Here is a 15,137-nt window from a genome sequence, read left to right as displayed (position 1 = left end):
TCTGGAGGCTCCACTGCCAGAGCAAAGTGCAAGGAAAACGGTCATGTCACCTCTTCTCTTTCACGTTTAATAATGCTGTCAAATATGAGCGAAGTGGACTCTGAAGTACCAGGGTTTGCTAGAAAATCTGTTTCTATGCATTAGATTTTTTTTGTTGTAAACTGAAGCTGACTGGTTCTCCAGTAGACTAATATTAAGCAACTCACTGCTTGGTGAGGCATTTAAAAAACATTTTTGAAAGCTGCAAAGCTACAATTTTTAGCAGGCATTTTTACGTGAAAAGCTCTGCTACCATACTTTTCCCTTAAAAACATCTTTAAAAGAAATGTGTGCATATATATGCACTGAATAAAAATTGAGGTATTTTGTAAGATTTCTGACTAGTTTAGAGCATCATAATGTCATTTTTCCTCTGGGCTTCAGTAGCATGTAGCGTTTGCTTTTACAAAGTAGAACAACTGGGAGATACGATTATACCTTTCTGGGGGGAAAAAAGAATGTTGTGGCTTTTTGGTGTCTTGTTTTTTGGGTTGTGGGTTTCTTTTTTTCCCTGTTCTCTTTTTTTATTATACTTCTCCCCCTCTCTCTTTCTGCACAGGGTGGGTATTCTGCTCCCTCCTTCTCTCCCTGGCAGGGCTCATTCCAGGGCATCCCTCGGACTGTTCCACCGCACCGCAGACAGAGTGAGTCTGTACCTCTCACTCATCTCCCTCACCGTCCTCCCGTAGCAGCTTCCCCTTTGCACGCACCCTTCATCTCGTAGTATCCTCCTCCCTCAGGCAGATTTCCAGGCATCCACAATAGTCTGGCTAACCAACGTGCTTCCTTCAGCCAGTGTATGGGCAGCTACAACTTACAGCTTTATAACAGTTATTAAACGCTGATTTACTTCAGCAGTTCTTCAGGCAATCCTGAGTAGGCCCTTGTGTCCAGTCTTGTCTTAACATAAATCTTGCTTGCTGCATTTTCCCTTCCTTTTTCGTGGCTGTAATATACCGTCCTGTTTGTGTATGTGTTCTGTTTGCTCATGAGTCTGCATGCATGCATATGTGGGTGTATTTACATAAACATGTTGTGGATATATATAATATTGGTCAGAAAGTGTTGGTTTCATTGTCTCTCATGAGAAGTTTTAACTTTTCAGAATGGCTTCCCCGAAACGAATTTTTTTCCCCTCTCAGTATTTGTTGTAAAAAGGCTTCTAATACACTGAAGTGGCTGTTGCAAAACTTGCATGATTTATTAACATTCCTTGTATGCTAGCTACAATGTGGGCTGATATGAGCTGCATTTGTTCTCTTGGCTTGGATCTGCAAAACAAAAGACAATTGCTGATTTTTAAAACTGTATGCTTACATAGACATAGAGAAATGGTAAGTCTTATTTTGTGCTTCGGTATTGCGTTATAAACAGATAATTGTTCAAATAAATATAACTAGTTTGTAAAGCTAAAGTTATATTTTTAAAATGTACTGTAATTACAGAATTACAGTGTGTTTTCCTAGCAAAGCCCAAGAGTGTATTTGGACAAGAAATAAAGGAATAAGTAAAATTATGGAAGCAAAGTAAGATTTCCAGGGCTAATGGAGATCTGAAAAGTAAGCTGCACCTTGGAAAACTGAGCTTACAAATATTTCAGTTTGCAGTAATCCCAATTTATTTCAATTACAAGAAAAAAAAATTGTTGTGTAAAGTATTTTTTAAATTGTGTTTCAAATACTCTCTTGACATTTCTGTGATAATGTTCATTTAAACAACTCATCAGGAATGCACAGCCTGTTTCATAGGCTTTTCTCTATGCAATGCTTCATTTTCTGCTCATGTTTGATGTGGGACTCTGTGTGTGTGAAATGAATATAGAACCCCTAAAGCTGATGGATCATCCTGTCTTCTGTTTCTGGGGAGAGTGCCAGCAGTAGCACAGCCTGGCTATTTTGATGTCCTATCAGCAGAGAATCTGAGGTTAAAAAAAAAAAAAAAAAAAATCTATTTTAGACCTGAGGAGCATATAAAGGTCACATTTTTGAAGACTAACTGATCAGACAGTCCAAACGGGAGGATGGTGTCTGAGCTGCCAGATGTGGTGTCACACAATTCACACTGACTACTTGACTGGAGAAGAAAACTTTGCTAATCTCTTACCAGTTTTTTGAGCCTCCACCTCATTCCTCCACTAACGGCAGCAGCTTCTTATGCAGGGATTCTGTAGCGAACTTCCATTACTAAAGCAGGCTGGATTTTTTAGTATACATCTCATACATTAAATTTTATGAATTACTAGTAAAGGAAATAAAGTAGATTAATCCTGGCACTTGAGTAATTAACCTTAATTACAATTAACCTACTGCCTAGGGAAAAAAATGTTTCCTATAACTGAGTGTTCCTAGCCTTTTTCTTTAATTCTCAGGTTTGATCAAAAGATATATACTGAGAGTAAAAGTGCAGTATAAACTAGGAGGTTTCTTGGACACTTTCACTGACACTCTTGCAAAATCAATGACTTACCACTGTGTGAAGAGTCCCATAAAGTAGAACATTAGTGCAATTATCACTAGCATCCTCCTTTCCCCACGTTACCTCTTCCCACAGTTCAGTGGTTTTAGGTCTGCTGGTTTTTGAGCTTGTATGGAATGCTAAATGTGGGGTCTGAGGCAAGTGGTAAGCTGGGTAATGCCACTGAGAACAGAGAACAGCCTTAAAGTCAATGTTGGTTTCTTTTATGATAATACAGAGAAGGTGGTGGGAACATGAAGTATTCTCAGTTTTCGTTTGGCTGTGTTTTCTGCAAGATCTTGGAATTTAAGCATTTCTTCTCTAACTTCTGGATACCGAACCTAAAATATCATCTGCACTGGTGAATACTGCAGATTTCTTCACCGTGTTGTTAGTAGCTGATGGATACAGAGATCAATTACAAGCACTGTACGTTATGAGGATATAAATCTGTAAACTGTTCATATTTCACTGCTTATCTACTGCAATATAATTTTACTACTGCTGTAGAGGACAGATAATACATCCCTGCTGTGTAATATTACACTACCATCATATGCTTCGAGTTCTTCTCCATCAGCACCAGTTACAGTGGTCACATACCTACTGTGTAATTTGCCCCATGAACTTACCATATCACTGCACTTTGTGAAGACATTTTAGAATTGGATGTATATTTTGCACTTTTAATGAGAATTAGTTTTTAATACTTTTATTCCTATAACTCCCATATGTGTCTTGAACTCAACTCTTATGTAATGGTCCTTTATTTTTCTCTAGGCTATAGGATATAATTTGACACATCAAACTTTTTTAAAATTTTTGCATTTATATTCTGGAGCTTTAATGATGCAGCTCTAGAAACACAGCATTTAGGATACACATTGTCAATAAGGCAGTTATGAACTCTTGTTCTAATACAGGAATATTACACCAATTTTTCAAGGCCCTAAGTGCTTCTCCACAGAGATACGCACATGGAACTGTTTTGTTACTCAACCATTGCAGTTGTTCACATCTCTGCCTCCTGTGCACTACATGAAAAAAAGTATTTAGACTCCTAATGTAGGCGTTACAAATAAAGGTAATGTAAGCAATTCCAGCAGGTGACATAGCTTTTTGTCACCAGCAAGAAAGCTACTATATGCATGTTGACTATAAATCAGGTCCAGGTGTTGCTTTTTCATGCATTTTTTGTAAACAGGAGTATGTTGCTTAACGCTGTGAAATGTTTCCAAACTTTTATTGACTTATTCAGGATCTCTGTAGGGTGTACAAAGTGTTTGTGTTAGCAGAACAAAGTTGCTTCAGAATATTGTCTTGGAAGTTCTATGACACGTTAAGAGAGTGACAAATTATTTAAAAATCTCCTGGAATCATTACATTGCTGTCCTTTTTATGCATCTATTTTTGCCCTGGGAAATGTGTATTCAGTTACATGAAGAAACGTCTTTCAAGAAAAACTCCCTTATCCCAAGCAGGGTAGTTGCAGATTGGACTACAAGAGAAATGTCTCTTGTACCTAACTGAGTGTATATTAGCAAACAAAACTTAATTTTACATGTGGACATACTTGTCTGTTTGAACATGTATCTGTATTCCTGGATGAAATGCCTGCCTTGTTGTAGTCATACACACATACTTTCAACAATTTTCCCTTGAGAAAGACAGTATTTTTCTTTAAGTTGAGGTTTCTCTACAGGCTATGCAGAAAAAAAATACTATGCCATATTAGCAATTATTTTACTACCCTCATGCTGTGGTGAATGGTGGTTAAAAAAAACAAAGTGGTTGTTTTGTATTGTTATTTGAAGTCATACTTCATACTGTGGAATCCTATTTTCTACTGTTCAAATATAATATAGGTAGCTAAAAAGGAGGGGAGGAAAAATCCTAAATTAAGGTATTGGCAAATGCTGCACATTTAAGGTGTGAAATCCAGGTGTTTTCCAGAGGTAGAAAATGGACTTTCCAGTGTAGCCTTTCAGCAAGGCTGTGTCTTCAATTGCAGGCATGTGATATGACAGCTTATCCTGTGCCGTGGCAGTGAGATAAGGGATGTCAGAACCCATCAGAGAATGAAAAACTGACTTGGCAGAGTTTGTGTCCTTCTCCCCACCCCCCTCCAAAAAGAAACCGTGGTCATTTGGCGTCTCAAGCTCATGAGCGGGCTGCTGGGAAGATGGGTTATTCAACAGTATGGGCAAAATATGTAATGCAGTGTATCATGTGACATTGTTGCTCCTTGTTAGATATCTAACATCTGTGTGCCTGGATGCAAATATTTTTGATGCATATGGTTGTATTAATAATACACACAAATTCTAGTTACAGCTCTAAACAGTATTTGAAGTGTAAGATGTTAACTTTTTTGAAAGACTTGAAGTTATAAGAGCAAAGGTATTCCGTGCAGGTCTTGCCATAAATATTTTTGGTACTGCATTACTTAAACACCGTTGCTACTTTTGTTTCTGGAAGGCGGATTAAAAACCAATGGGGGACATGGTAATTGCAATTTACATGGTGAAAAGTTGCAGTTCTGTCACGGCAATTGCTCACTGTTTTGTCTTGGTCCTCTGACATCATTGTCCTTGTCTTTTTCTTGTCTCTGCTTTCCCATTATGCCATTGGCAAGGAGTTGAGAAGTTAGTCCATTACTTCTGTGATAAAGCGTGGTACAGTACAACTTCAGATTTCTTCTCATCTCCTCACGCATTTTCTGTGTTGTTTTTTTGCCCTATGCATGATGCATGTGTACCGGAGATGTGCATGCAGTTCTCAGAGTTCTCATTGCTTCACCTCCCTCATTCCCCAAAATACTGCAGGGAGAAAATGCCTTTATTTCATTCTGCAGAGGTATTCTATAGGGAATTGAGATGGAAATTGAGATTAGAGATACGGAATACCAAAGCAAAACTGAAGATAATTTTAAAGTAGTGATAATGCAGTGAATATTACTGTCTGACCACATTGATTTAACTTATCAGTATAATGTACTTGTCTCAGTTCTCTGACACAAAGCTAATACAATCCCAGAGGTTCAATAACTGTGTAGTAATGGTAATAATCTTCATGGATATGTTGTCATTTTTCTCTCGATGATGTAACAGTTTTACTTCAGAGAAATAAGAGAAAAATCTCTTAAGCTAGTGTGGTAGGGGCTGTAATTTAGTAATTTTGATTGGTGCATCAGTACATGCAAGTCTTTGAAGCTCTTGTTGACACAGAAAAGTCTTTTTTTGTGCAAAATGTGTGTGCACAGTTTTGTCTAATGTACATTCAATTTGAGGAGAACTAATTTTCTTTAGTTACATTGTACTCTAAATGTTTTAGAGCCGAACTTTACATTGTAGGAGCATGCCAAAGGAATGCAGGTGTTTGCTCACCTGGATGTTTTCTTTATGGTACAAAAATAGAAGCCTGGTTAGCGTGACAGTCCCCACTAAGTTATAGACTGTTCCGCACGAAAATATTATCAAAAGTGCACTCAAAGCAATGCAGAGGACATTTTCTTTTTCTAAGACTTTCATGAAATAAAATACTATGTGTAGATGGTAGAATCCTTATTTGTCTTCTGTTCCCCCTTGTTCTTATGATGGAATTCACCAAGTCCTTCTACTGGCTGGTGTTGTGTTGGTGGGATTTTTTTGACTAATAACATGGTCATAATTTATTAAGACTTCCCTAGTAAAAGGAATACTTCTGTATAAAGCAAAGATGTAAGCTGTGGATGAAGATAATGCAGTTTTCAGTATTACATAACTTGTGAACTGTTACTTGCATATTTTGGAAGTGGTGTTTTTTTGCCTTCAGTGTCATCTTGAATGTTAATGCATGTAGGAATTTGTAGATATTAAAATCTATAGTCGCAGTAATTGGACAGACTTTGACTAAGTAGAAATAGTTTGAAAGCAGCACAGTATTTAAAACGACTTAGCAAAGATGATACCAGAGCTTTAGTATCCTCCTAATTCTGAGCATGTAGCTGTTTTCTGCCTTGGAATTGGCAACTTTCTGGATATTAAGCTGCTTAGACCTCTTCAGATTGTGAAGGATAATGAAGAAAATAGGTATTTGGCTATTTTTTATATGTAAAAATGCAAACTTGTCTAAATGGAAAAGGTCAAATATTACCTAGTTTTCGTTAAAAGAACTTAAAATATTATCCAAAGCTTGCTTTTTTTTGCTGTATTTCAGATAGTTTTGTGTTTAACTCAACTTCCCATACAAACTTAGTTTCTTCTGTAACTTACAAATTTTTCATTTTTCTGATTAATCTAACCAGGATTATTTAACATAAATGCTCAGATTAGATATATCTGAGCATTTTTAAAGTCTGGCATTTTAGAAACCCTTTATAGGTGAGGGGGGAAATTTTTCTGACAATTACTTTTGCATATAGCATTTGACACAGTGTTGTTTGCTATAAATGTACTAATTTTTGACTTCAAGTAGGATTAGGAAATTTGAATTATTTGTTGAAGTATTTGTTTGGGAATCAAGTACATAGTGCTTGCTTTTCTAGATTCACTTATTTGTAGCAGTTTTGTTTTTGCAGGTGAGGTCTGAAATCAATAAATCACTTTAGCTAACACCTGTCTGTCAGCTCCTAAGCTGGAAGGCTAGTGACTTCTGTAACCTATTGCATAAACAGTGAAAAAATGACCGAAATACCTGGAGGATTAACTTTTTAAGCTGTAACTCTCTTAATATATTAAATTGTTACATCTAGTATTTCCTTCTTGTAAGACTGCTTGGTTAAGACGGATTCACAAAGTTAAGCTAGTTTTGGTCAAGTAAGGAATAATGTTTTGATGATCCTCATTTGACACCATTTTGAAGGCTTTTTTTTTTTCTTCTCCCCCTCCCTCTTTCCAAAGCAGTTGTATTCCTACTGTTCAACGTATTTGCACATTCCCTATATTACTTGCTGATGTCACTGGTCCAGCTTAGATGTTGTCTCTGCTTACAGGTAGAACTGGTATATTCTAAAAGGAAAAAATGCCAGTAAATCAAAATTAAATTGAGAAGCCTTGGTTTTTTTCTCATAACCATTAAAGATTTCTCTCATTACCTTTTTTTTTTCTTGATGTGGAATTTTGAGGATTCAGTTTTCAGTAGTAATCCTGTCAGGGAAAAGATGAAAAGCTTACAGAATCCCACGACGTGCTGTAATAGGCCTGTGGCTTGCACTAACTGTTGTTACTTTCTTCCTGCCGATTCTAAGGAGAGTGAAGACGACCAGACATGTAATTGGCTTTTTCTTTTAGAAGTGTGAATAATTCAAGAGTGACTGAAGTGACATTTTTAGTCAAATCCCTTAAAGGCAGTCATTGCTGCATTTTTACTGACTGTATTTCTCTAGTAAACAAATATTATAAGCCTGTTTACTATCTATGTGAAATCAATTGGTAAAGAGTTCAAGTAGTTCAGGAACAAGACTAGCTTGTAGTACTTCTGTTCCACTCTTTCATAAAGAAGATGACAAAGTCATCTAAACATGAAACGTGTGAAAACTATAGTTTAAATTTTAATAGGTTTGGGGTTTTGCCATGAATTTCAGGATTTTTAATATTTCTTCCAAGATCTGTATACGAGTTGCAGGTCTAGGATGTGTTTGTGAATCTAGCGCACACATTAATCTTTAAAGTCTTTTTACAGGGAAGAGCAAAGAGAAAATAGAAATGACCCTGAGGAGGTACTGGCAAGTCTCTTGTCTGATACCTGTCTGATTAGATTGTATCTTCTGATAAAATGTAAAATCTTCATTAGGTTGTCTTTACCCCTTGTGTATCAGTGTAGTAGTATGTGATCTCTAGCTTCACATGTACTCTGTAACGCTTTGAAAGTGGTTTCTTTATCAGCCCATTTGAAATCCATTCAAGATAAAACAGTTACCTAAGTCTAGTCAGTCACTTAATACAAAAAACCTGTATTGAATTTTCTGACCTCAGTAAGGCAAGGAAAATTCACTGTAAATTCATGTGGTCCATTAAATTCCATTCCTGCCTATACAGTATAGAGCACTGACAGAAGATTTGGGATAGTTAACTTGAGTGTGCAGCGAGTAGAAATTAAAAGATGGATATGGTCTGATAGCCATTGCATTTGTTTATTAAGTACTTGAGTCAGAATTGATCAGTATGTATGGTGCTGTCCTGCAGATTTAGGTGAAACCATCAACCATGCCTTTTTCATATTTTTTAAGCTAATTGATTTCTTTTTTGTCTTTATGTTGTTGTGTATTTCAGTGATGGTATAATTTTTTCCACTTAAGTTACAAGTCACATTTGTACATGTCTCATGAACCATCTTGTTTTGCCAAAGTCAAAGTTTTGATTTTAAAAAACCCAGATAAACAGCCCTTATCAAGCATCCAGTCAGTGCCCATTGGATTCAAAATGTCATCTGGTGTTTTCTTTGCCTAATATATTGTTGTATTCTTTTCTCTTTAACAGCCTCAAGTACTACAGCCTTCCCGCAGCCTTCCCAGTTCCACAGACCTCGCCCAGGGAAAACTAATAAAAACGCCACATATCGAGGCCCACAGTGAATATCCTAAACATGGTCATCATGAAAATAGCAATCATCAGAATCAGAATGCTGCAGATGTCTCTCTGAGAAATAGCCTGAATGATGTAAACTCTTTAAACAGCATACAGTTAAACATAAAAGATGAGAATGCATCATATTTGGAAAATTTGAAAAATAAAAATACCGAAGACCCTGGAGAGGTGGCTGGTAATGAAGAAGGTACGTTATCATCTCGTTTCTGTTTCCAGACCTCTACGCGAGCTGATGCTGGAGAAGTACAGACTGAATTAACTGTGAAAGGTCAACCCTCATTCACAAACCAGGCTTCTCGGCCAAAGACTTTAAGAATTGCAAAGCCCCCAAATGCTTTAGTGCCTCCGACAATGGCCGTTCTTACACGATCTGCAAATCATTCTGCTGCTTCCAAGGAATGTGAGCTTCTACCGTCGAGTAGTTTGACTCGGCTACAGCCAACATCTGGTCAGGATAACCTAAAGGGTAAACAGAGTCAGAAAATGTCTAAACTTCGCCCACCAACTATGTCCTTTGTTAAATCCAAGCAAACGAGCAGTCAGAAATCCATACCAGTATCTGCAGAGTATCAAAACACCTGTTTGAAGACAAACATCCCAAAGCCACCAGTGCAGAGGAAGGAAAACGTGCAAACACAGAGTACCGGTTTGCTTTCTGGGGGTAGTTTGCCCTCGAATCGGCATTCCCGCCTCCCTAAACCAAAGACGCATTGAGAACGTACCTACATCTCGTGGAATGATGCCATACGTTAAACTGCTCCTATGTACTGACTGCATTTGAGGTTGCTCTATCTGCAGCCTGCAAATCCTGAGTGAATATTAAAAGTAGCATCTTTCTTTGGTGTTTGCATACTCCATCCTGTTATGTTATGAGGCTTATGTTATGAGCTGTGCAGCTTCTCTTGAGAGTGCTTTATTATATTGTAGGTCTGTATTAAAGATTGTATTGCCTGGTGGTCTTGGTAATTAAGCAAATACTGAAGTCTGTGGTGACCACGAATACCAGAATGCTGCACTATGTATTTCAGGATGGCAGAAATAATTTCTTACCTCTGTTTGTTTGAGTTATTAGACAATGAAATTACTATGAAGTTTAACTTCTTGGTTCTGAGTACTTGTTAGGTTAGAGTGATGGAAAATTAGACTTACTGGCAGATGCTTTATTGGCCATAATTCTGACTCTGTATTCCAGAGGCCTATGCAAAAATCCTTGTATTTATCATAATCTCAAGACCGACATATTTAATGTTATTTAATCTGGTGGGTTGGGTGGGTTGTGTTGTTTTGTTTTGCTGTAATCTGAGGTTGCTCTGTTCTTTATTTATCTCATTTTCACTGTTCACAGACAATAAGCAGATTTCACAGGGTGAAATGAATCTTCTCGCTTAAGCATCATCATTTGTTAAAAGATTGTGGTATGTTTTTATTGTGTTGAATAGACACGTTACCGGGTAGATTCTTGAAACGCAGTGCTAAGGATACTTGTGCAAAACCTTCCAATACAGGCTCTTAGGAACTGGTAAGTAGGGAGCCTCTGGGAATAAGGGGTCCATAACACCTATGTTGAGGTTGCACAACATGCATTTTAATTAATATTTTTTAACTTTTATTGTACTACTTGTATTTATTAATTTCTCTTTAAAATTGAAAGACTCTGAAGTACCTGACTTGAAACTTTGCACAAACTTTGCCATACATGTAAGGATTTGAAACTATTTTACAGAATAAAACTTGTATTAAAAATGCAACTATTTAAAAAAAAATACTAACCCCGTATATTTGCTTTGAGCAATCCTATTATATCCTCATCCAGAGCTGGTACTCTTAAGAGTTTTTCAGCGATGTGTATTTTGTTTTGGGGTTTTTTGTAAATTTTTTTCGTGTAATTTCTAAAGAAGTGCATGATAACTGGGAAGGATCTTTTTGGGGAAATAAAGCAAAAAAAAAAAATTCTGCTCTCTAGGAGAAGTATTTTTTCTGAAAGTGGTCTAGAAATATATGCCCATCATGGTGCAGCTATGGGACCATGACACACGCTGTGAGTTAAATATATGCACAGTTAGTGAAGCTTTCCAGAAACTTAATGTTACGTCCCATCTCCAGTTCTTCCCTTCTTTCCCATCACTGTCTCTTGGATGCTACCAGTTGGGGTTTGTGGGGTTTTTTTCTGTTATTGAATAGGTTTTAAAATCAGCAGCGGAAGGCTGTTGCGATAACTGCTCAAAATCTGTTCCTGAACAGCATCTAATGTCAGTAAAATGAAACACAGTAATAGCTTGTTCTAGGCTTTGGCTATAGGACATTGACATGTGACAGTATTTTCTTTGAGAAAATGAAGGTGAATAGATACAGACATTTCATAAATAAGTTTAATAATCAACCTCTGTAGTATAAGCTCTTTAACTAGGGGTATCCTGATGGATACTTAGTTGGGTGGGAGAAGAAAAAAAAATATTATCATCTCACCTGAGTTTCTCATTACATCATTAATATCCAAGAAAGTTTTTGGCTTTATCACACTGTAAATTCTTTTAACTGACGAGGAAGTGGAAAAATGAAAAGCTTGGAGGGGGAATCGGTAAGGAGGAGGTTCTATTTCAGAACTGCTTATATCAATCTGAAATAAGAGACCTGCAGGGCTTCCTGTCAACAGGGGCGAAGACAATGCAAGTGAGTAGTAAAAAGGGCAGCATTAATTGTTACAGCTGATACAGGTTCAAAATAACTACAACTAAAGGTAACATAACAATTACTCTCCAGGAAAAAAATTACTTTCCTTGGAAAGCGTTGAATTAGGTGACCTTCAGTGTAAGCGCTTACTTCTGATAAGAAAATAAACCTTACTTTTTAGTTTCCCCAAAACTACCTCCTGGCAGCTGTTTCTCAGGAGTTTTAAAACTGCTGAGGGAATGATCAGATTCCTGGTTCATTTTCTGGTCCATATAGATTTCTGTGGAAGGTGGTGTTTTTTTAAGTTTACTTTCCTTGAAGAGAAGCTGGTTTTATTTTTAGTCGTATGTGATTTTGTGTAAAAAGATTGTTTTCACTTAATGCTATTGACAGAGATATTTCGCCATGACTTCTTTTGCTTCTTATTCTGGGGGGTATCACCAGCCTCATTTAGTGATGTTAAATGTTTTATGTTTACATTTAAAAGAATAGATATCTATCCATCTATCTGCACCTTTACTGAAAATTAAGGAATGAAGCAAAGAGATCATCAGGGTTTTCATAAAATATAAGAGTTCTTAATCTTTTTTTTTCTCTAGGAGAACAAAAATATATTTATTCTGTGGGCTTTTCTGTTTTGCTTTTGCTCTTTTTTTTTTCTTCCCTATGTTAGAGGAGTATAAGTAGATTATATTCTTTGTTATAGCATTTCCCACATTTTGTTCTGACAGAATAGTGAGACTTTAAGCTGGAGACAGCAGGATTTGATCCCAGGTGAGACAGATGCTAGCCTGACTCGTATTTGCATTCAGCTGCTAACCTCGCATCCCTCTAAAGACAGCTACTCTTCAGACTTGACCAGGGAAGGCTCTGTTGCATGTATAGTAAGTCCAGAGTACGAGCAAAGCCTGTCAGGTGTAGATGGGCAACCGGAAGAGAAGTGGTGAAGTTTGAAGCTTCACTTCAGTGCAGGACAGAGGTTGGGGGGAGATGGATAAGAGGGCGCTGTGTAGAGCTTGTCAAATGGGATTAAGCATGTATTTTCAGGTAACATACCTGCCTTAGGGAAGGTGCAGATATAACGTAAGTACTGGTGTAGATTATCCTAAATGCGTAAATTAAAATATTTGGTATCTTCAGGGTTTTTTTTAATTAGGTTGCTAGAACTGGTTTATTGCCATTTTTTTTGTTTTGATTTCTTGTTCTTTTGTGCAATATTCACAAAAGTATTAAACTACTGTTCGGTATGTGTGTATAGAGGCAATTACGCATTTTAACAAGTGAATAAACACGAAAAAAACCAGAATTGCACTTTAAATGAGCTTTATTGCTTGGAGTTGTGCCTAAAATAATCTAAATGCCTCCTGCTGTGTGTGGCTTTTGTCTGAAACTAATTTCCGTGCTAGTGTTGCTGTTTCCAAGGTATCTTCATATCACTATCACAGAATCGATATGCACTCTAGCACGTTTAAAATATTCATATAGTGTACTGAGTTTTTGTTGTGCAATGACTTTAATTTAACAGTGGAATTTTAACACTGATGATGCAGCCAATTTATTCTCTTCCCTGAAGTTCGCGCTTCTTCCTGCCGATCAAGGCATGTGGCAAAACTTCCCCAGGTCTCGCACAGCCCTTAAAGAATAATGCTCCTGGCATATGCTTTTGTATGAGAAATGAAGTGCAAGATTATCTCTTAAACTTTCTCGAAATAATCACAAAGGCCCTGAAAATCCAAAATGGTACTGAATTTTTCATATAGTTCCAAAAAAAAAGTGGATTCCTCAACTTGAAATCTCATAGCAGTGAAACTAGACATAGCAACCAGACCGCATCGTAGGTCAGTGAAATTCGTTTCATCCTTGAACTAAACGCTGATTTGTTGCAACGATGCTAGAAAACTGAATACCACTAGCGTTATTTACTTTGCATGTCACTACCATATGCACATTCTAAAGTGTCATACTTGGGTAGGTTGCATGTTGGGGGGGGGAGATATTTCTAGTTTTGCACAGCACATAATCCTCTTAATGTGGACATTTTCTTGCCATACCAATGGAAATCCATTCCTGAACTGGGCTTCCGTAGCTACTCCTTATCTCATTATAGTGGCTTTTTCTGAGCAGAGCGGATTTGATACGTGATCCTGGCGGCAGGTCTCAGTATAGTAATCTTACAACTATGCTACCAAGGAAATTCAGTCACTGTTGTGGTAAAGCTGCTCACTGCCTACTTAATTGTAAAAGCACCACAATAAAAACAATATAATTCCAGTGTCAGCAAAATCTTAAATTTAATACTAGCTAAGACAAGAGGTACCCTTACTATCTGCTTTGTTGGTTTTGTTTTTTACCCAGGTCAGAGTAAATACTGTATATTGGAATTTGCTTGTAAAGTTGATCTAAAAACCTGTATGTAAAAATTTCCTCAATGTTGCTCTAGTGAATAAAAATAAAAGTCCTAATAAGTATCTGTTTCTCCTGACTCTTCACTTGCATGGGGGTTTTTTTTAAGTCATTGACTGTGCAGAATTATAGGACTGTAGACCGGAAATTTTGGGCGAGGGGGAGATTATGCTTATGCTTACAATGTTTTCTCATGGAATTATCTTTCTCCAATAGAACTGCAGGCTTTTAGCATGAGACTTTGTTATTTAAGAAAAAAGGAAAAAAGAATACATAGAAAAGCTAAACACGTTAATGTGTTGTTTCTAGATGAACAAGGACTGATGTGGCTGGTTTCCAAAGATATCTTATTTCACCTCTAGTGCACAGTTGAGGAGAGGAAAGTATTTTGTAGCCTTCTTATGTAATTAACTAGTTAAAATTATTGTAATAAGAGAGAACTTTCTCAATGTTATTTCCCCACAGATGTCCAAATGAATACGATGTACGCATACATGTAAACATTCGTTAAAAGCTCCTAGTTGTATATCAGTATTTCACCCTTAGTTTGAGTGGTTTATTCTTCTTGAGAGAAAAGGAAATCTGCTCCACTAATTTCATCTGACCTGTTTCAGTAGATGGAAGTTCAAGTTGGAAATTTCCGTCAGAATTTGGGGATTGGTAAAGGGAGAATCCTGTGGTTTGAAGTAAGAACACTTGAAAAATGCTGCAGACTGAGACTTGTAATCCTTAACCTAAGGTCTTACTTTGAGCTTCAGCATGGTTTTTGAAGACTTTCACAGGTTTTGGAGGTGAGGGAAACCCCTGTGTAGTGTTCCCAAGTTCAAACACATGTTTTAGGTGCTTTCCTCACCTGAGGCCCAAGAAGTCCTCCACCTGGTAGTTGTGCTGGGTCAGTGTGCTCTGTGTTCCTTGGCGCATGAGACCACGTTACAGTGATGTCTAATCCTGGCAGTGTCATCATCAGACATTACACAGCTGCTGCAATGACAACGTAAATACCGC

The 15,137-nt window shown here is 37.2% G+C and overlaps 1 protein-coding gene across 5 annotated transcripts in view; it reads left to right on the top strand.

Annotated features, from left to right (window-relative positions):
• CCSER2 (coiled-coil serine rich protein 2) overlaps positions 1 to 14,182 on the top strand; it is a 73,365-nt gene extending 59,183 nt beyond the window's left edge. For 3 of the 5 annotated variants that reach the window (XM_065639073.1, XM_065639071.1, XM_065639072.1), the window contains one exon: positions 8,952 to 14,182. In XM_065639073.1, coding sequence (XP_065495145.1) covers positions 8,952 to 9,773 — 822 coding nt within the window. In that variant the 3' untranslated portion in view covers positions 9,774 to 14,182. Of the gene's footprint in view, positions 1 to 598; positions 684 to 8,951 lie in introns of all 5 variants that reach the window. The other 2 variants (XM_065639075.1, XM_065639074.1) reach the window with 1 other exon arrangement.
• The last annotated feature ends 955 nt before the right edge of the window (positions 14,183 to 15,137 follow it).

The sequence above is a fragment of the Caloenas nicobarica genome, chromosome 7 (genome assembly GCF_036013445.1).
Source record: "Caloenas nicobarica isolate bCalNic1 chromosome 7, bCalNic1.hap1, whole genome shotgun sequence".
NCBI lineage: Eukaryota > Metazoa > Chordata > Aves > Columbiformes > Columbidae > Caloenas > Caloenas nicobarica.
This window is presented reverse-complemented; position numbering and strand designations above follow the sequence as displayed.